This window comes from Cupressus sempervirens, chromosome 7, assembly GCF_028749045.1.
Source record: "Cupressus sempervirens isolate cs-2001-9-10 chromosome 7, ASM2874904v1, whole genome shotgun sequence".
Taxonomy (NCBI): Eukaryota; Viridiplantae; Streptophyta; class Pinopsida; order Cupressales; family Cupressaceae; genus Cupressus; species Cupressus sempervirens.
The window spans coordinates 821,144,452-821,165,369 of record NC_143124.1 but is presented as its reverse complement, the minus strand read 5'-3'; the positions used below and the strand labels follow the sequence as shown (position 1 = coordinate 821,165,369).

The window sequence follows — 20,918 nt, the reverse complement described above, 5'->3', positions numbered from 1 at the left end:
GAGATCTAAAATTGGTTTGTAGAGAAATTTGAATTAATAAAATATATGAGAACTAAAGTAACTGAAATAATGATTTCCTATCTTTAGTATATAGTAAAGAAAATACACGGTCAGTTACAGAGGAAAATAAATCCATATCAGGAAAGAAAGAAACAAACAAACAAGAGGTAGCTGGCGGGTTTTTAACTGGTTGTGCAAGCCTCAGCTTTTGGCAAGAGGAGAAGCATTAACTTAGGCTTAACCTCCCAACCTCGGACCATCTCTATCCCTACAGAATCTTTTGAAAAGAAAGGCCCTCCCTACCCCGGGATCGGGCTTGGGGTACTAGTCCTGCCACTTGAGCATTTTTGGTGTTTAGAATGTCCACATAGTTATGGACGAACATATTTGAATAACTAGCTCTACCAATATCAAGTGATCTTATGAATGCAAACATGCCCTTTAACGACCTTGACTAAGGTTTTTGGATGGGTTTTATTACCCGATCACCACTACTTGACTTGACAATAGGGGAACAATAAGTATGAACATGCATGAGCTATTAAACGATTTCCCTTTTTCTTTAAATTACTATTTTATTGTTATATCATTTCTAATTTTGTTTTCCATGTTATTGTAGATTCCTTTATCACCGCTTCACCTCCTCCTTGGCCATTCCATTCGGGTGAGTCACAAGGGTTTTGAATCTCAGAGTAAACCAACTCAATCTATTGATCTTCAGCTATTGTATGATTAAATACTTATTCAGTATACCTCAACTTTCATGGGTTGAGGAAACAATCCTAAGACTTGCAAAAATATAATTTTGTTCTAACTTGCAACAATATAAGAAAGATGTTTGATCTCGACATGACAATTGTCTTTACTCATTATGGGAAGATTAGACTCTTTGATATTAAAGTGTAGACTTCTCATGGATGTACTTTTTTTAAAAAAGATCGGTAAACAGCCAAAGCCTAGATTAATTATTATTATTTGTGGGAATTAATTATTATTACATGGTAAGCGAAGGTAGATTCGAACCCAAGACCTCCTACATGAGAGGCTCACAAGTTACCGTTGCATTGTAGGCTTTTGCCTATGGATGTACTTCCTTTTGCTAAAATCTATAATGCAGAAATAAAAATGAAGATATATCACTCAGAAAAAATGTGAACGCTTAACTGGTCTAGTGTAACATAGAAATGCAAGTCTTGGCTTGATGTTTAATAGTTGGCTTCCTCCCAAAAACAATCTGTTTGCAATATCATAATGCGTCCAATTTCCGCCTTCAACAAGGGTATAGGAACAAGAAGAAAAGCTGTGGGAAGAATTTATTGAAGAAAAAAACCATGGAATGAAAATGTAGGAGTAAAATTGTGGAAGAGAAAATGCAAGAGTAAAATCATGGAAGGGAAAATAATACATCCCAACTTCTCTCGGCTTTCAAATATATATAAAGGCATTCGATTTCCCAAGGCTTCCAAGAAGCCATAACTCATAAGAAATGTTTTGCCTTCTTGGACGCCGATATAATATGCCAAGTGTGCATTTCGGTTTCAAGTAAAGAATTGAATAAATAAGAAAAATAATTTGAAGGTTGTAGCTCAAAGATACTTTGTAATATATTTATCTATTTGCACGTAGATGTATTTATAAAATGAGATCATATTATGTGTTTTATCCAAGGTCATATCTTATGTTATGTATATATAAATACATGTGTTATTAGGAAGATTATTTTATCTTCTTGTACATGTATTTACATGTGCGTATTAGATAGAATCTTACTAAAAAATGATATTATGGTGTCACCCTTTATTTCTATATCTATGTGCAGGTACATAAATATATGTTACAATGAAATGATGGAAATGTCATCCATAATCTGATAAAGGTATGTATTTTAATTAAGTTAAAATCCTTAATGTTTTTAATTTTTATCTTAATAGCTCATGCGTGTCCAAATAATTGTACCTTGCTATACAAGTCGCTAGGTCCTTACCAAGATAGTTAGAGGTCATACTTGTCAACTAATTAAGTGGACTAAGATAGTACCCCATTCTGTTGATACCATTTAACAATGCTTCTCCCCTTCATCTTCTCTTGCAATCACCCGTGCAACCTTTTCCACAATAGTAACAAGTTCCATGATAAATCCATAATAATATTTACGAAGATATTAGCAAGGAATTTAATTATTAACCATAATTCTGAAACCAAACAATTGCTAACTTCCATCATCATCATATGACAAAAAATTGGATAACAACCATCATCATTAAACAATTAAACAAATAATGAATATAACTGATATATTTAGCTACCCTTTTTACATGATTATGAAGGAAAATCCATTCAATTCAACAGCTATAAATAAATTTAAATTAGGTCAAAATTTGGGATATAACAGCGTGTGTGTCTTAGCATGGTCCTATGTAATTAATTGCACATTGGGGAAGCTCTAATAGGTTGAGCTAATAAATTGTTTGTAAAAGGTATAAAGGAAAGATGTTTTCCTTGTTTGAGATTTATGAAGCATGTAAAGATGAATCTTGGAGTAATGCTATAAAGAATGAGCTTGAATAGATTGAAAAGAGCAATAGATAGGAATTAGTCCCTAGGCCTTAAGACAAGAATGTTATAGGAAGAAAGTGGGTATTTAGAAATAAAATGGATGAGCAAGGACAAGTGGTAAGAAACAAAGGAAGACTAGTATGTAAAGGTTATTCGCAACAATAAGGTTATTGATTTTGAAGAAAGCTTTGCCCATATAGCAAGACTAGAAGTAGTTAGATTGTTTTTGGCATATGCATCAAACTAGAATTTCAAAGTGTAGCATATGAATGGAGGACTAGAAGAAGTATATATTGAGCAACCTAATGGATTTTCATTGACTAAAGAAGAAGATATGGTATGCAAGTTGAAGGAAGCACTTTATGGATTGAAGCAAGCACCTAGAGTTTGGTATGCGAGGTTAGATAAACACTTGCTCAATTTAAGATTCAAAAAAGGAAATGCAAACATTAATCTGTACCTAAGAATTAATTCAGATGGATTATTGATTATAGAAGTTTTTGTGGATGACATTATTTTTGGAGGAAATAATGAGGCAAGCAAAAAAATTTCTGATAAAATGAAAGATGTATTTGAGATGTCTATGATAGGTGAGATGAAGTACTTTTTGAGACTGAAAATAACTCAAACAAAAGATGGCATCTTTAAATCTCAAATTCAGTATCTTAAGGAGTTGTGAGTAAGATATGATATGGAAATTTCAAACCAGTTGGAACACCTATGGTTATAGGATGTAAGTTGACTAACAATGATGATTCTCCTATTACTATCCAAACAAGATATAGATCTATGATTCGTGGTTTATACTATTTGACTCAAACTAGGCCTGACATAGCTAGTGCAGTTGGTATTGTGGTGAGGTATTAGGTAGATCTTAGGGGATCACATCTAGCAACAGTAAAAGGAATATTCAGATATTTAAAGAGAACTTTGGAATTTGGTGTAATATCCCCTCCCTTGGGAGAATTTAATAAATATCTCATTATATTAAGCTATTGCAAAAATTAAATACCAAATAATTAAAACTATATATGTTAATTAAAAATACTTAATAAATATATTTTATGATTAATATCTACAATTAGGTGAATTGAAATGTATACTTAAAATTATCTATTGATAAACATAATTAGTACTGATCAGATTAAAATAATATTATAGAGATATTAAATAAATAAAAATAATAATAATCATATGTTAATAATAATAAGATAATTAATAGGCAAGAGCCTACAACGCATCGGTAAATTGCAAGCCTCTTGTTGGAGAGGTTTTGGGTTCGAATCTACTGTAAATTAAAACATATTAATAATTTCTCTTCACAATAATAATCTAGGCTTCGGTGGATTACCTATAAAAATGAAAATAATAAAAATAATAATATAATTAATATAAATAATATGTTTCTGATATAGTAATTATCAGGATCCTCGAGGAGCGAAGAGTTAAGCTTGAAAGAACTATGAGTCCTCTTAGGAACTGGAGGATTCCTCAAAGCTTCTATCCTACAACAAGTATGGATAGGTGAATGATTAGAGAGAGAAGTTGGAACAACTTGGACTGGAGCATGACTATTTTGTTGCAGGAAAGAAACAGAAGAACTATCCCCAGACACCCTATCCAGTCTACAATACACCCTTTGCTTACCTGACTGATTATTGCACCAAGTAAACTAAATGTCTTGAAACTTGCCATGCATATTTTCCACGGGATCCACCAAGTTAAACTTTCTTTTGAATTTATACCAAAAATACATTTCATTACCTTTCCAACAGTGAGGCAAACCTCCAGCCTTATCAATTCTGTGCTCCACCATGTTAAAATCCCCCACGACTACCCATGATATCTTTGGCAAGTGCACACAACAACGCTCTGATAATTCTGCTCTTTCTCTATAGTTATTTGAAGCATACACATTACAAATACCAAAAACACTTTGACCTTGCTTGACAATAACCCAAATTACCCTCTGACATACAGAGCACCCATGGCTAACAATAGAGCTTTCCCATTTAGGTTGAATAAGCATAGCCACACCACCCTTCCCTCTCTCATGATTGGAGTGGAAGCCTATAGACTTGTCCCAAAGGAACTTCAACATAGAATAGGCTTGAAATCCAACCACCTTAATTTCCTGTAAACAAATAATATCCTTATCCTTCAACTTATTGCACCATCTTCTAACAAGATATTTCCTATCAAGCATTTCTAACCCCCGAACATTCCAGCTATGGATATGTAGCATCATAATAATTTAGGGGGAGTTTTGGAACTCTTGCATAACTTATTAAAACAATTAGGAAGATTCCTTCTCCCTTTATCCCCTAAAGGACCAGGGCTTCTTTCTACCATCTTTCTCTTCTTTCTACCAACCTCTGTAAAACGCCCCTCCGAATTAGATACTACCAGGGCTAAAGATCCAGGTGAGGAAGCGGGAGCCGAAGACATAGAAATCACCTCCTTATTTTCTTGCTGATTTTTAACTGCCCTCTCTTTAATGGATATGAGGGCTAATTACTGAGCATTTAGAGCAGGCTGAACATTAATAACTTCCTGGGGGATATTAGATTGACCTCTTGATAGGGGGGAAGCTACGGGTGCAGGAATAATATCCGAGGCACCGCTATTAGCCGGCACCACATCAAACTCTTCTTCAAAAAGAGGGTTTGCCAACAACAAAAAACTATTGCTCATAGGAATGTCAATAGTATTAGCAATTGAAGGCTATAGACCCAAAGTGGTAACGGGATCCACTGTCTACAAGCTACCTCTCTCCTTACCATGAATAATAGACCCCTCATCTTTATTGGGGATTTTGCTTGCATTCTTATTACTTGTGATTGGTAGACCAGAAGCTTCCTGATTACTGACCACATTAAATTTTTCTTTACGAGAAGGCTAGAGAGCTAGGCAATCCTTTTTAGTATGCCCATTAAGTTTGCAATGAAAACATGCATTTAAATTTCCCAACAGGGCAATTTCCCAACAAAACCTTTCTCCCTCAAAATCTAAGGAAATATTGTCAGGAAAATCCACATCCGGAGCCAGAACCAAAAGAACTCTAGCATTAAGGTGAGGCAAAGTTACCCTAGATTGCTCAACTTGTAAAATTGAGCCTAGCGGTTTAAGAATTTGCGGAATGAACGGCCAAATTTCCACATTCAAGTTCTTAATTTCCACCCAATTTGGTGGAGCCGTAGCAACTACCTTATCAAAATCACCTTTTGGAGACCATGGGTAGACCTTGAACATCGACCTACCAACATTCCAGAATCTTTTTTCCAAAACTCTTTCTTGCATGTTGTGATTTTTCAAAAAACCAACAAACAAACCCTTTTGAATCATTCTACAATAAGTCACATAAATGCCAAGCTTTTTTCCCCACATTGCCGCTAGCCAATCATCAAAAAACTTTCTAGCAGGCAAAGCCTCTTTATCCAAACAAATGAAGAAAATAGCAATGCTTTTCAACCTAGACCTTTCATTCAAAATTGCAGGCACCATGTCCTTGTTAGAAAGAGAAAGAATCTTAGGTCCGAGAGAAGGATACTTACCATTCTCTTCTCCACTTCCACCAGCAGTGGCACTACTTTCATCGTGGAATCCACCTCCATTGGTTACGGCCTGTCTTCCTTCTCCTCCTCGCAACTCTGGTTTCACATTTTGTTTGTGAATGACAACCTTGAACACCGCGGCTGCCGAGAAGGTTGGAGAACTTTCAGCCACCACTTGTTTGTAAGATAACTTTCCTTCACCATCGCCAACATTCCCAATTGTAGTTTTATCAGTGCCCTTGTCAGTCGTACTCCTACCCACATCATCCTGCAAATTGCAATCCTTCCCTTTGCCATGATTCAACTCTCCCATGGCACGAGCAAACCAAGCTGAGGGAAAATATCACACCACACCACGGGGGCTTGAAATAATGAAACAATAAAACACAGGCCAAATGAAGGACAAACACAAACGAAGTACTTACTTCAACCAAGAAAAGAGTACAAGTGACACGGGGCACACAACATGACTCACAAAACACAAACCAAGCAGTATCCAAGATTGACATCATTCAAACAAGTGGCAAGTTGTAGAGCCCATTTTTTATGAGAAATTCCATTTGGACTCCGTTTTCCATCAATATAGTAATTATAATTAAATAATAACTGATAAATAAATAAATCATAACTAATAATTAAATAAATAATTTTAAGTCACCCTAGAGGAACTTCGTCAAGTTAAAGAATTAATCAATAATCAAAAGACGCTAATCATTTATCAAATAAATTGAAACAATTATCAAAATCAAACATTGAGAGATTAGTAAGAGAATTAAAAAAAAAGATATCTGATTGCAACATGAGGGCATTGGGCTCATTCAACCACGAAGAGAGTCATATTTCATTTCAGGCATACGAATAGGGACATCCATAGATGGAAAACTCGCCGAGTTTCCTAGCTCGGCGAGTTTTTAACTAGTTAACTCGCCGATTTAAAAACTCGACAATCTGGTAAAAACTCGGCGAGTAGTCGGCAAAAACTCGGCGAGTTTTTCCTAAAAACTCGCGATTTACTGGTGAACGCGGCCTGTGACGGATTTAAGCGGCAGTGAGTGTGTTTTTTCTCATTCTTTCTTGTATTTACATTGTTCAAAACCTTGAGGAGTGAAGAGAAGAAGGTTTGGAGGCATTCTTGGCTGATTGCAAGTGATTCAAGGCGGATTTGAGTGGATTGTAGAGGATTCTAACCGATTTTAGAAGACAAATTTCTTTCCAGGTATGTTCATGTTATCATAGTTTGAAAACTTTTTATAGTTTTATAACAAATATTCTTTTGTTTTTGTTGTTTTTTGTAAATGTTTTCAAATCATTTAAAATCATTTTGAATCATTTGAAACCCTAGCTTCTAAGGATATGGTTGAAGTTTGTTGTTTGCTAAGGATATGGTTCAAGTTTGAAGTTTGAATCATTTGAAACCCTAGCTTCTAAGTTCTAACTTTGTTTATTCATTTCTCTATATATTTATGTGTAGGGCAGTGGTCAACCATTAAAAAAATGACAAACCCACAAGAAGAGTGGCCACAAACACCATGCCCATCTGGATATATAGGCACTCGGCCTAAAAATGCAAGAGATAAGGCATGGCGGTATGCCTATGAAGCTCCAAATCCAAATGATATTGGGAAGGTGATATGCATTCCCTGTGAGAGAATTATTTCTGGAGGCATAAACCGCCTCAAATACCACCTTGCAGGCATAAAGAAACATGACTCAAATCCTTGTCTCAAGGTAACTGATGAAGAAACAAGATTCATCCATGCCCTACTTGCAGCTGCTGAAGAGAAAAAATTGAATAGGGAGAGGGCAAAAATAGCTATGAGGGCAGCCATAGCTGAATCTGAAGGAGCTCCTTTTGATAAGCAAGAGGAAGAAGAAGCACTTGAGAACATACCAGGATCTCTTCGTGGCCCACGGATCCGCAAACAAAATTTCTCTTTTACCGGTTCCACTTCTTCTACATCTCCTACTTCTTCATCATCACCATCCAGATCCCCATCAGGGATAGGTGGTTATTTTGTGCCTAGGAACACACCTGGAGCACAACCATCATTAGAGGGCACTGCATGGTTTAAGGAGGTGCATGAGAAAACTGATATTGCAGCAGCTGATTTTTGGTTTTTCAACAATATCTCAATGAATGCCGCTGATAGTCCCTATTGGGTCAATATGGTGAATGCAATGACAATATCAGGCAAAGGGTACAAGCCGCTTAATCGCAAGGATATGAGTGGAAGGTTAGTATTTTACTATTTAGTAATTGTAAATAATTGAGATTCACTTTAGTTCATTGTTATATTTTAAATCTTAATTGTTATAACTTATTTCTTAATTTTTTACTAACACTTACACTTTATTTAATATTACACTTAAATTTTGTAGGTTGCTTGACAAAGCGGTTGGTAGGGCAAGATTGTTGATAGAAGACCAAAAGAAAGAGTGGAAGAAGTATGGCTGCACCATTTTATTTGATGGGTGGACAGATGGAAGAAGTAGAACCATTATTAACTTCTTGATTGCTTGCAAAGATGATGTGGTGTTTTGGAAATCTGTCGATGCCTCCAGCAAAGTGAAAAATGCAGCCACATTGGCTTTAATGTTGGAGAATGTTGTCATGGAGGTGGGAATAGAGAATGTGGTGCAAATAATCACAGATAATGCAGCAGCATATGTGGCAGCAGGTAGATTTAATTTTTTATATTTGAATCAATATGAATCATGAATGTAATGCTATGGTATTATTCAATTTAGATTTGATGTAATTTGTAAATACTAAATATGGAAAGTTTGTTACTGATTATTGATTTTTTGCTAATCTTTTAGGTAGAATCCTCCAAGAGAGGCATCCCACACTTTTTTGGTCACCTTGTGCAGCACATGTCCTTGACCTTCTTTTGGAGGACATAGAAAAACTTGATTGGGTGAGTCCAGTTGTGGAAGATGCTAAGCGAGTCACGAAATATATCTATAATCACCCATGGGTTCTCAGTTTGATGAGAAAAGCCACTAAAGGCAAAGATTTGATGAGACCTGCTATGATAAGGTTTGCAACGGTCTTCTTGACGTTGCAAAGTATTCTTGACCACATATTGGCTTTGAAGCAAATGTTTGTGTGTGCTGATTGGGTTGCTTCACCTTACTCAAAGAAGCCCGAAGGAGAAGTTGTGGCACGAATAGTCTTTGATGATAGCTTTTTTGCAAAGGCTAAGGAGATTGTGGAGGTAACTTCATTATATTTTTAGTTTATTCAAGTTTCATTTTCAATTCATAACTTACTATGTTATTAACTAATTTGTATTTTTCAAATTTCAAATGTAGATGTCTCTGCCCCTGGTTCTAGTCTTGCGCACATGTGATGGGCAACAATCCCCAAGGGGAGGTCTTTATGAGGCCATGGATAGGGCGAAAGAGGCTGTTAGAAGTTACTATCACGGGGACAGTCTCAGATTTGACCCCATTTGGGAAATAATTGATAGGAGGTGGAACAATATGCTCCACCAACCTATTCATGCAGCAGGCTACTTCCCAATCCCAAATTCAGGTACTATGATAATTGATTGTCCTTGAAGTTGGGATTTTAATAAGTCTTTATTTTACTTTACTTTTTAAGGTTGTGTAGTAGACTTGATATCATTTTCTATTTGTTTTAGGGCTGATGATTCCTACTCAGATCCTAATGGAGAGGTCATGGAAGGTCTCTCTAAATGCATTGAGAGAATGATATCAAGTGAAGAGGAGAGAGACCTTATTGTGACCGAACAACAAATCTATGTGGAATCAAGGGGTCCTTTGTTCTCTTCTATGCTAGCAAAGAGAGCAAGATCTACTCAAGCACCAGGTAAAGCGTCAAACTTTAAAACTTTTGCTAATTGATAAGTTGTGCTTCTGATTTTGTTTTTTATTGCTTTATAACTTTTTAAATTTTGTTTTGCAAATGCTTGGTGGGCAAGTTGGGGTGGCAATACCCCCAATTTAAGGAAATTTGCTCTCAGAGTCCTATCCCAACCTTGTAGCTCATCCCATTGTGAGCGCAATTGGAGCTTATTTGAGTTCATCCATACAAAGAAAAGAAACAGAATGACTCAAAAACAGCTTAATGACCTTGTTTATGTGCACTATAATCTTAAGTTGCGCATAAAAAAGTCACAACTCTTAGAACTACCTGGTCCGCTTGATCTAGATGAGATAGATCCTTATTCTGATTGGACAGCACAGGAGCCAAGTCCATTTTTTACACCAGATGAGATCGCTGATTTGGAGAGGCAGGCCATGGAGGGGGAGGTTGACACTGATTTTCAGTTCACTATGGATGACATTGAGGATGAGGACGATGATGATGATGATTCAGGCGAGGATCAGACATTACCATTAGGAGGAGATGCATCCTCTTCTAGGACGCCGAGCCAATCAGTAGGGACGTCGAGCGAGGGGGCACAGCCACAGAGTTCACAGTCACGCAGCTCACGCCCTATCCCAGTGCGGGGCACTTCTTCTAGGACTAGACCCCCTCGCTTTCCTGCTAGTGAAGTGGAAAGAGGAAGATGTGATTGGCATTGTCACATTGTATTGATGTATTTAGACTTTTAGTATTTACTTCTAGTTTGACTGATTGAAACTATTTAGTAATTTACTATTTTTCTTCCTACCATGAGCATTCTGCATGAGAATGCACTTTTGTACGCATTATGCATTTATATATATCTAAACTTTGTATTGTCTTTAATTAACTTATTAGATGCATCTTCTCATTAAATTTTGCAAAATAAATGTATTTTTAATTAAATTTCAGCGGTTTTTTAGGTTCCCGAGTTTTTCCCGTGTTATTTTTTTAAATCGCCGAGTTTTTCCCGATTAAACTTTTGGGGGGCTTGGCGAGTTTTCCAACTATGGGGACATCAACGATATTGACTATTGGTTTAGTATAAGTGCTAGACATCAATTAAATTTAGCAATTGTTGGTGACCAAAATGAATAGGGATTGAAGAGATTAATGCTAATATAATCATTGACAAGTAAATTCTCTGTCTCAAAGATGGAGAAAATAGTGATGCGAGTAACTATAAAGTGACATTATTATTAAGAGATGTGCATGTCCTCCAACGTGTCCTCTTATTCTCAACATGAGATATAAGATGGGCAATTCCATCCTCCATTCAACGGGGATAAAAAATGTCGAACAATGACATAAGTAGTTAAAAAAGATATGACATGGAGATAAAGAAAGCACACCCAACATTTATCAGTAGATGATAGGGATACATGACAACTGAGAAGATAAAACGAAGGCATCGTGGATATAGTAAGCAAGGCATTCAATAATTAGAGAAGACAAAAGACATAACCATGGGCATTGTAGACAATAAGCATTGAAAGGTAACGTCTGATCATACCAACGGTGGAGCAAATCGAAGTGTAACAAGCTAAAATTTTATACTAATTTAATGAATTGGAAATAACCAAAAATAACATTCTTTTCAAGGTAACATGAAACACAGTTATAACTACCTTAGTTTCATCTATATATGACTATCATTTCTTTTTTATTTATATATATTCAAGTGAAGACATAATTGATTTAACTGCTTCTAATCCAAATAAAGAGAAGCCAACCATATTATCTAACTATAATACTTAAATGAAAATGCATAACATGAATTTAAAATAAAGTACCTAAATTTCAAATGTCTTGCAAATAGACCTTGACCTTGAGTTGTGCAATCCTTGCTTGTCGGAGGATAGGAGAAGCACTGCCATGGGCTTAACCTCCCAATCGCGGACCCTTAAGCATCCCTATACAATCTCTATAGAGAAAGGCACTTCATACCCTGGGAATTAGGCTTGGGGCATCACTGTCCAACCATTGAGCATCTTGGTGTTATAGCTTCGGCTAAAGAGATAGTTAGGTTTAGGATATCTTACATACACCTATCTGCCAATTGTTAGTAACTCTGACCTCTAGTGATCACAAAACAAGCATGCCACTAACCTACATTGGCCTAGGATTTGTGAGGGCACTATGTACTCGATCACCAATTGCTCGACCTGACAACAAGACTATACTAAGGACTATCATGAGCTAACATGCATTTTAAACATTTCATTTTACTTGCTTAAATTACAGATGGTTCTTTTCTTTATCATGCAAGAATAACCTTAGTTCAATGATTGCCATTTCACACCCTTCATCGTGACCATGTTGGTCTTCCTGGATGAATCACCAGGTGAATGTATAAGCATTTGAAAATTACAATGATTGTATTTGCCAATTTGGCCTTGGCATTATAAAAGTTATTCTGAATGTTTAAGCATTAATATTCAATGCCAATACATCTTTTAATCCGGCCTTTGCGCTATAAAAGATATTTTGAATGTTTAAGCATTTAGATTCATAACCAATACATCTACCAATTTGGCGTTGACATTATAAAAGATATTTTGAAAATTCTATTCTTGATTTACAAAGAGCTGTTTCTTATCTCAAGGGATATATTTCAGGTATTCTTGTATAAGCCACACTCCAGATTTCAAGATTCTGAAAAAAGAATTCATATATGAACAAAAGCCATATTTCTGATGCACTTTTACATTATAAACATAAGGAGAGAGAACTTGGATCATCTCTTGATCGGTTCTAACAATATGACTTAAACTCTCCAAAGTAGATTTCGGCTATGCCACACTATATCATGTGAAAATAAAACATAAGCAAAGATAATTCCATGACCTGTATGGAGGTCGAGCTTGCACGGGCTCAAATACTTCTTGAATCAACACAAGAAGCCTGATTACTTAATGCTTATTGTTGTTTTGCATTTCTCATCATAAAATGTAGGTAACAGTACAAAACTTTTTCAACTTATTTTCGTTTTTCTCTAAAGTTAATTCGTTATTTAATTGGATAACATTGATCAATCAATCGACTCTAATTGATATAATGAATCTTTTTATTGAAAGCTTTTGTCAAGTCTTTTTAGTTTTTCTGTTTGTTGAGCCTATGTTTGAATTTTTTAAGCCTTCAACGCCCTTTTTCTTGTTTTTGAATGTGTGTTTGTTAGTTTTTGGACTTTTGGCTTTGCTCAAATCATTGCTTTTAGTTTTCCCTTCAATTCAATTTATCTTAGGGCTTAATTGGAGTAAGCAATCAAAAGATATGATCATTTTAGTGCCCAAAAAGTGGACTCTCTAGGTGTAACTGCATAATATAAAAAATCATGTTATATTTTAATGTTGACATTCGGTTTTTGAAAAATATAACTTAAATTCATTTTATGTTATGTTTTTAAGTTACTTTATCATTTAAATTTATCACTTTAAGTAACTATAGAGCACTTTATATTATATTTTAAAGTTGAGTTGCTTTTTGATTTTTCACTTAACTATATTAACTATATAGTTTGATTTATTTTTGAAGTAACTTTATGTTTTATTTAGAACATATAAGTTATATATTACTTTTTGAAATGATGTTTGCTCATAAAATGTTAATTTTACTATGCAAATGTTATTTTTGACCCAATTAAGTGATATTTCTTCAAAAATCAATTAAACATGTGCTTAATTGATCACTTAAGTTGTGCAAAACATTTCTTTCAACCCATTTGCATGTAAATATGCAAATGCTTCTAGAGACCATGTTTTTGAACTAAAGACATGTAACTTAAAATATGTAATGGGCCTTCTAGAGTGAGACTCGCATATTTGAGTCTTTTAAAAATATGCAATCATCCTCCAAGAGTGTGTTTTGCACTAAAAAGGTTATTATAGCAAGTCATTAAAATATGCATTGCTCCTTCTAGAATGAGTTTTGCATCTTGAGGGCAAATGCATGTTTTTAAGAAATGTCATTGCAGTTCTAAAGTGCATTCTGCATAAAGAAACCATTCCATCTTATTCAAAATATGCATTGCTTCCTTTAGAGTGCGTTTTACATCTATTCCATAAATTGCCAAGGATAGAACCTGTTTTTGAAGATTTAAGGGCAAAATAATTCATGTTTTCTTCCTCCAAGAACATGTTTTCATCAAAAAATGCCTGGATCTGCCCAAAACATGGCTTGAAATCCATGAGATGGAGGTTGTTTTTGCATATTTATGCATTCCCGTGCATTAGGCATTGAAATCCATACAAGAAACAATGCAGATTTTGAGGTTTTGAAGCCATGTTTTGGAGAAAAATGTCCACATATGGGGCTTTTGATTACTTTTGTCCTCCAACACAAGTTGTTTTGGCCTTGTGATCCTTGTGTTTGCTATTGAAAACCACGTTTTTGCCTTTAGATGTCAAAAATGCTTCATATCCTGCCCTCTATGAATCATGTTTTTACAAAAACACCTAGAATTTGAGAGTTTTGAAGCATGTTTTTAACCAAAGATGGGTTGTTTAGGGGTTTGAATCCATATGTGTGCCATCTATGAATACATTTTTGCATTCCCATAGCAAAAACGCCTCATCCTATAGCATTCAAAGCTCACATTTTTTGCAAAAACGTTCCAGCACTTGGTATTTTGCAAAAATGTCTCATGTATTGAGGGAGATAGACCACGTTTTTGGCATTGTCATGCAAATCCGGCCATTGAATGCTAATTAATCATCCATTATTTGCAAGTGTGGAGGAAGTCAAATAGTTTTTGGTAAATCCAGATTTGAGGGAGAATTGGTCTTCAAGTCTATAAATATTGCTATTTTGGCTCTTTGATCTTCAAGCAAGTGGACATTTTCAAACTTTCTTATTAATTCATGATTATCTTACTATTTTGTTGCATATTTTAGCTTGATGTTGCACACTTGTTCATAGATATACCATGAAAAGTGCATTTTGCCTTTAAATATGACAAAAACTCCCATTTTCACACTTTTGGATTTTCCCCAAACTCCAAATTCGAATTTGCAGTTGAAGCAACTTGTTTGTTGACATGTTTGAGTCTAAGACCAAAGGTATGTGTTTTCTTGGTGCTTGTTTCCGTTGTTTGTTTGTGTGCTTTCTCTTTTTTCTTCTTTTTGAAGAATTTGCAAGTTCTTTCCCAAGAACTTAAGTACATTTCACTTCACTCGACTTTTTTCCTTTTCATGTAAGTGCATCATTTCATTCCACATCCATTGTTACATGTCATAGCACTTTGCAACTCATTCTCCATATGCAATTACATGTAATCTTATTCTTCATTCCCACTTACATGCATTTCCATTCTCTGAATCCAATTGCATACCATGATTACATGTAAATCACTTTATATGTAATGACATCCAAAGAACCCGTTTTTGACTAAAAGTCATACTTTTTAACTCAAAGGTTAACATTTGCACGCATTCTCATGCATCTAACATTCATTCCTTGAAGCATATACATAAGAACTCATTCTTTCCCACATGTTTCCATCTCCTTCAATCGCATTTTGCATATGCCTTTCAAGATTATTACACAAGATCTTTGAGTATTTAATCCATACTCTAAGCATTTTGCCCTTCATAAATCCTTTGTTGCTGATCTAGAATCAACATTTTTATGAAACCAATATCTTTTGATGATGTGTTCACATTTTGGAATTTTCGTGTTGCAACACAAGATATGCCCTCATTCTCAAAATCCAAAGAAAAGATGATATATCAATATGACAAAGAGTTGGCTTATGCGACTCGGTCTCATATCTTGTCTATTCTAGACAATGTTTCTAACACAAAAATTGGGCACGTTGACATGGCTGATTTCTCGCAAAGGATTGAAGCTCCTTCACATCGAGAGATGAGACGTATCAGGAAGAGCAATATTCACTTGGTGTCTACTTTTCCTATGGCTGCCTTGGAACCAAATTTTGTTTTGGGATTTGCAAAGCATTTCAGCCCAAAGACCAAGCCAATAAAAAATGAAGATGGGAAGTTTATTATTAGTCTTGATCCCAAGGTTATCAAACAAATATTCAAGGTACCTCAAAGCGCAGAATGTGTGGATATGACAAAAGAAATGTCATAGGAGATATGGGATGATAATAAGGCAACTTATGAAAAATATATAACTCCTATTGGCTAGATTAAAAAAGAAACGATTTTTTAAGATGGCCTAAAACCCTTCATAGATCTAGTTTCAAATCAGAATGAAAAGACTCAATTACTCTCCTCACCAAAATATGTGATCTCAAGGATTCCAATGATTTTGAACCATGCATGTACAAATTTATCTTTTAGATCTATGACAATGAACAACCTATCTTCTGGGGTGAGCTTATCAGTAGCACTATTTCTGAGCAATTGATTAATGTGGGAACCTTGACACCATTTTACATGAACTCCTACTTGGTCTACATAGTTGCATCTATGGGATTTTTCTCGAGGCTTTCCACCAAAGGGGATCGGGTACAAGTTCCTATTTGGGATTACTATGATCAAATCACCTCGACAAACAACAAATATCATTATAGGAGAGTCCAAGAAGCATTATTTGAATATTTCCGATGTTTGTTTGATAAACAACTAGTAATCAAGCGAGTGTTTGATGAAGCATGGGATAAGGTAAATCAATATCGTTGCATCTTTATTCAATTTCCAACTTTCACTTATTTAAGAGTTGGGTACTTCAAAGGAGAATTGTATACCTTATCTAGGTATGCTATCAGCAAAATCATTCTGATGGAGTTGACCAGACAACTCATGGAAGTACGATCTTATTAAAACTCTTTGCATAGGCTAGGTTTTGGTATCAACTCTGCCAAACCTTTGGTAATTGGTCAATATATGATCAATTCAGTCTACAAGGAAAAGAATATGGAGGCCCTTCAGCTTATCACATTAAAAAGGTTCAATGCTAGGTATGATGGACTCAATGATCAAAAGAGCATTCACCATATCCATCGTATAGAAGATATTTGGATTGACATGCGAATGGAGTAGGACATCATGAGAATGGACTACTGCAGACTCACTTTGCAGCAAATCATCGATCTTAACATGCTTGAAATTCTATCTAATTTTCGGATTGACAATGATGATAATATTCTTGATCTGGAATACCATCATGCCGATTTTGACAAGTAGTATCCTTTTCCTATACAGTGGCAGTAGAAAGAAGGTTTATCCATTTTTGATAGATTTCAATCCATCCTAGCAAATACTAACAAATGTTTGAAGATCAAAGGTCTCAAGAGGGTGAATCCCAAACTTGGGGTAGATTGTGGAGGTTTCTGAGCACCTAGTAGGAAATCTCAATTGGAAATCTCAAGCAAAGATGGTGCGTCTTCGTTCGTTTCAACGAAATCTCTCAAGTTCAAGTTGAAATGTGGAAAGAGATCTAAGTCATCTCAAGAACCCTCACAAGCACTTGCGCAAGTTCAAGAACCTCATGAGGAAGAATTTGGAGAACCTGAGGAGGATGAAGAGGAAGGAGAGGTTATCATCATATCTCCTCCACGACCAATAGATCAGCAAGGTCCATCCATTCAGGAAACACCTTTTCTAGGTGTCATAGATGATGACGTGGACTCATTCTCCACTGTTTTCACATCTACCATCCCTGCCTTAGAGGTGAACGCATTGGCGCTTCCTATCTCTTTAGCGGCTCCTCCTATTCTCATAGTTGAGTAGTGGGAGAATTTGGAGAATAAGTTTGAAGATTTCCCAACATTCATGGAAAGTCAAGTTTCCCAACTTGATACTTCAATAACTTGTCTTGAGGCATTCATGATAGAATCTTCTCATCGGGTACCTCTCAGTACAATAGTACAAACTAAAGCATGTTCAATCACCACAAAAGTATAATTGCAATGGTCGCTACTGCCCCTTGGTTTTAGTTTACCTGCTTGGTTGGGCAAGATTACTATCAAGAGAAGGAAGGTTGTGTTGCCCCCAGACAATCATCCTATTAATAAAACCAAGTCTAAATCTTTGAAACATAAGATTGTTTCAAGGATCGTAGTTGATTCTGATAAGGCTAAGTTTGTGGAGGTTGCTGAACCACTGGTGGACAAATTGGTTGAAGAACTTAACCGTTCAGATTACAAGTTCACCAAAATCGAACTTGGTAAGTAATTACGGTTGGGTTGTCTACAAGATACTCATGATGCATTTGTTAATGTATCAAAGAGCAATCATGAGTTGTGGGAGAAAAAGAGTTAGCTCAAGAAGGAGCTTGCTCGCTTAAATGAGATTATTCAACAACAGTCTTCGCGACATGCAGTCACTACATCTCAAACACCTCAAGAGAAGGAGATCATGGAAGTGGCAAAAAATTGGTTTGGAGAAGTTGTCTCTCAAGGAGTTCAAGCCGTCACAGATGCAGTCAGAATTCTTGAATGTATCAATGGAATTGAAGAGATGGTGCATGACCTAATTGCATCTTTGAGTCAAGAAGCTAACACCTTCAAGGAAATCTCGTGATTGGGATGAAATCACCAATTCTAATTTAGATGGCCTGGTTGCATGTGATGTTGTCCCATCTTGCAAAATGTGCTACAGGTATCATGGACTCATGGGTTATAAAGAAGAAATGTTTCTAATTGGAGTAGTCATCACTATAGTTAACTCTAGATTGCCCTGCATGACAGTAATAACTATAGCAGGTGCCTTAGTCTGAATGGCTATAGGAGTAGGACTGCTATGTGTAACTCCAATTATGAATTTCTCAAACTGAGTTGAAGTCATGTCAAGCAACGTTGTAGATCGAATAGTGACAAAAGAAATTGACAAGGAATATGTATAAAAAACACTCTCGTAGTCATACTAATCCCCTCTTGTTTCCAATGTAGGTGCAGCCGAGGACACGAGCAATGCTAGAGTTATAGTCACAGAACACTCAAGAGATGGATGCTCCGTGGAGAATGCATCCATAGCCATGCTTAGGGGTGAATCATGAGATTCACTTGATACTGGTGTTGAATCTAGAAGAGAAGTTGCAACAAGAACCTCAGGAGGACAAGGAACCAATGGTAAGGGCTCCTTTGACTTCCTAGCGTCATCATCACTTGAGTCAATTTGGATTGATTGAATTTCAATCCCTTTTACCTCAAGTGCTCTTGAGTCCCTCCCTCCTTTGATAGATAGCTTGGGAAAACTCTAAATAGGAGTTTCAAATGTTGATGATGATGTCCCACCTTTAACTTTACCTTCATCTCGAATCTCAACCTAGTCAGACTAGCAGGATCAAAGCCTTTCTCGAGCTTTATCTTGATGCACTTGAGACCCCTTCTTTTCATCCAAGTGTTGGTATTAGCAAGAACGGGACTGAAATCAATCCCAAATCAAAGTGCTTTCGTTTCATGGTTGTGTAGGAGGAAGAATGGGTAACTTCTCCACATTATGCTGAACATTTTCGGGATCTAAGATTTGATTGTCATCTTTAAATCTAGGAGGGATTGGTGCCAAGTTGAAATTCACAATCTGCTTTACAATCAATCGAGTGTAGTCCATGCGCCACATATCCACCTCGGTACATACATCAATCTAGAGATTTTTTAGACAATGTATGTGTAGGAATTGCTTCCTCATCTTGTCATGTAGTTCTCTCCAATCAAAACTGCTCATGGCTGCAAATTTTTTCAGCATGATCCTTTGAAATTCAAAATCCATGTTCTTTGCTTCAGGCATAGTATCCAATGAGTACCCACCGATCTTCAATGGGTTACATGATGAGATCCCCACTCCTAACCAGTGCAAACTGGATTGATAAGCTTGTACCTCCATGAGTTGTCTTGCCAATTCCTGAGTATAATTTTATTTGTAGGGTACCTCGGAAAAGTGTATGCCTCTCCCTTGAACATCTAACTCACAAATATGTGAAGTTGGGAAACTCTAGAAACATACAACCATACTCATTTATTTTGTTCCATGCATCACTAGAGACTCGCCAATTTGGGAGTTCTTTATCAATAAGCACATGAAATGCCCAAGGAAGGCATCTTGAACCCTTTGGAATTGTATCTAACTTTGCTTCAAAAGCAGTTGATTATAGTCTTCCCACCCGTGTACTTAAGACCTGCAATTTCTTGTTGACATACCTAAAAAAGTAACCAAGGAAGCAACAATATACACCATTTAGGAATTCATGTTGAATACACTGGTAGACAACACATTCACTAACTGTTCATAGATTTAATCACTCACTAATTCGTCCCAAAATACATTCTTTTTTGACCTTATTATGAGTGAGATGTGCTTATACGTCTAGGGTTCGAAAGTTTTTGAATCCTTGAGCCCTATTGAGCTATTGAGCAATGTGATGAGGTCATTGATTTCTTAAAATCACATTAGCGCGCACCCTTTATTGGCCATCTAACAAGATTTGGCCTCTTAGTGACTAACCAATTATCACTGACAAACTTGGTACAATAGGGGGTAACCTCATTCCATTGCTCCAAAGCCTTTTGTCTTGTGATGTTTGTAACAATTGGAGTATTAGGAACATGAAAAATATGATCAATAGTCTCAAGATTGAGACTAATGATAGTATTACCGTCCTCATCTCTAATGGTTGGAGAGGGTGCATCAAAATTTCTTGCACATGCAAGAATGAATTCTGGCTCACGAGCTGCCAAGGGGAAAGTGGACAATAGTGAATATGGCTTCGCTTGATCCATGTCATATTCTCGATAGCTTCAGTACCAACTCTTGCAAGAAATGAGAGTTGTCAGTATCTTGCACTTCATCACAATAGGAAGTTACTTGTGATGGTGGAATGGAGTTATGATACTGATCATACTAATACTTCATCTTGTTTTTGTCCTTTCTCTTTGTTGGAGTAGGTTCTTTTGACATTGCAAAATGGTATGTCTGCACAACTGTCATGTGAAAATCCCATAATGTGAGAACATCTTCATGTGAGGGATCGAT

At 36.1% G+C, this 20,918-nt stretch overlaps 2 protein-coding genes across 3 annotated transcripts in view; both read left to right on the top strand.

Annotated features, from left to right (window-relative positions):
* LOC149549921 (uncharacterized) overlaps nucleotides 1-20,918 on the top strand; it is a 161,776-nt gene that overhangs the window by 58,020 nt on the left and 82,838 nt on the right. The gene's annotated exons all lie outside the window — the stretch shown is intronic.
* On the top strand, nucleotides 8,695-9,349 carry LOC149549924 (uncharacterized). The gene is made up of 2 exons (XM_089794982.1): nucleotides 8,695-8,788; nucleotides 8,931-9,349. Exons 1-2 carry the CDS (start codon nucleotides 8,704-8,706, stop codon nucleotides 9,347-9,349), a joined length of 504 nt encoding a protein of 167 aa, XP_089651108.1. The 5' UTR covers nucleotides 8,695-8,703.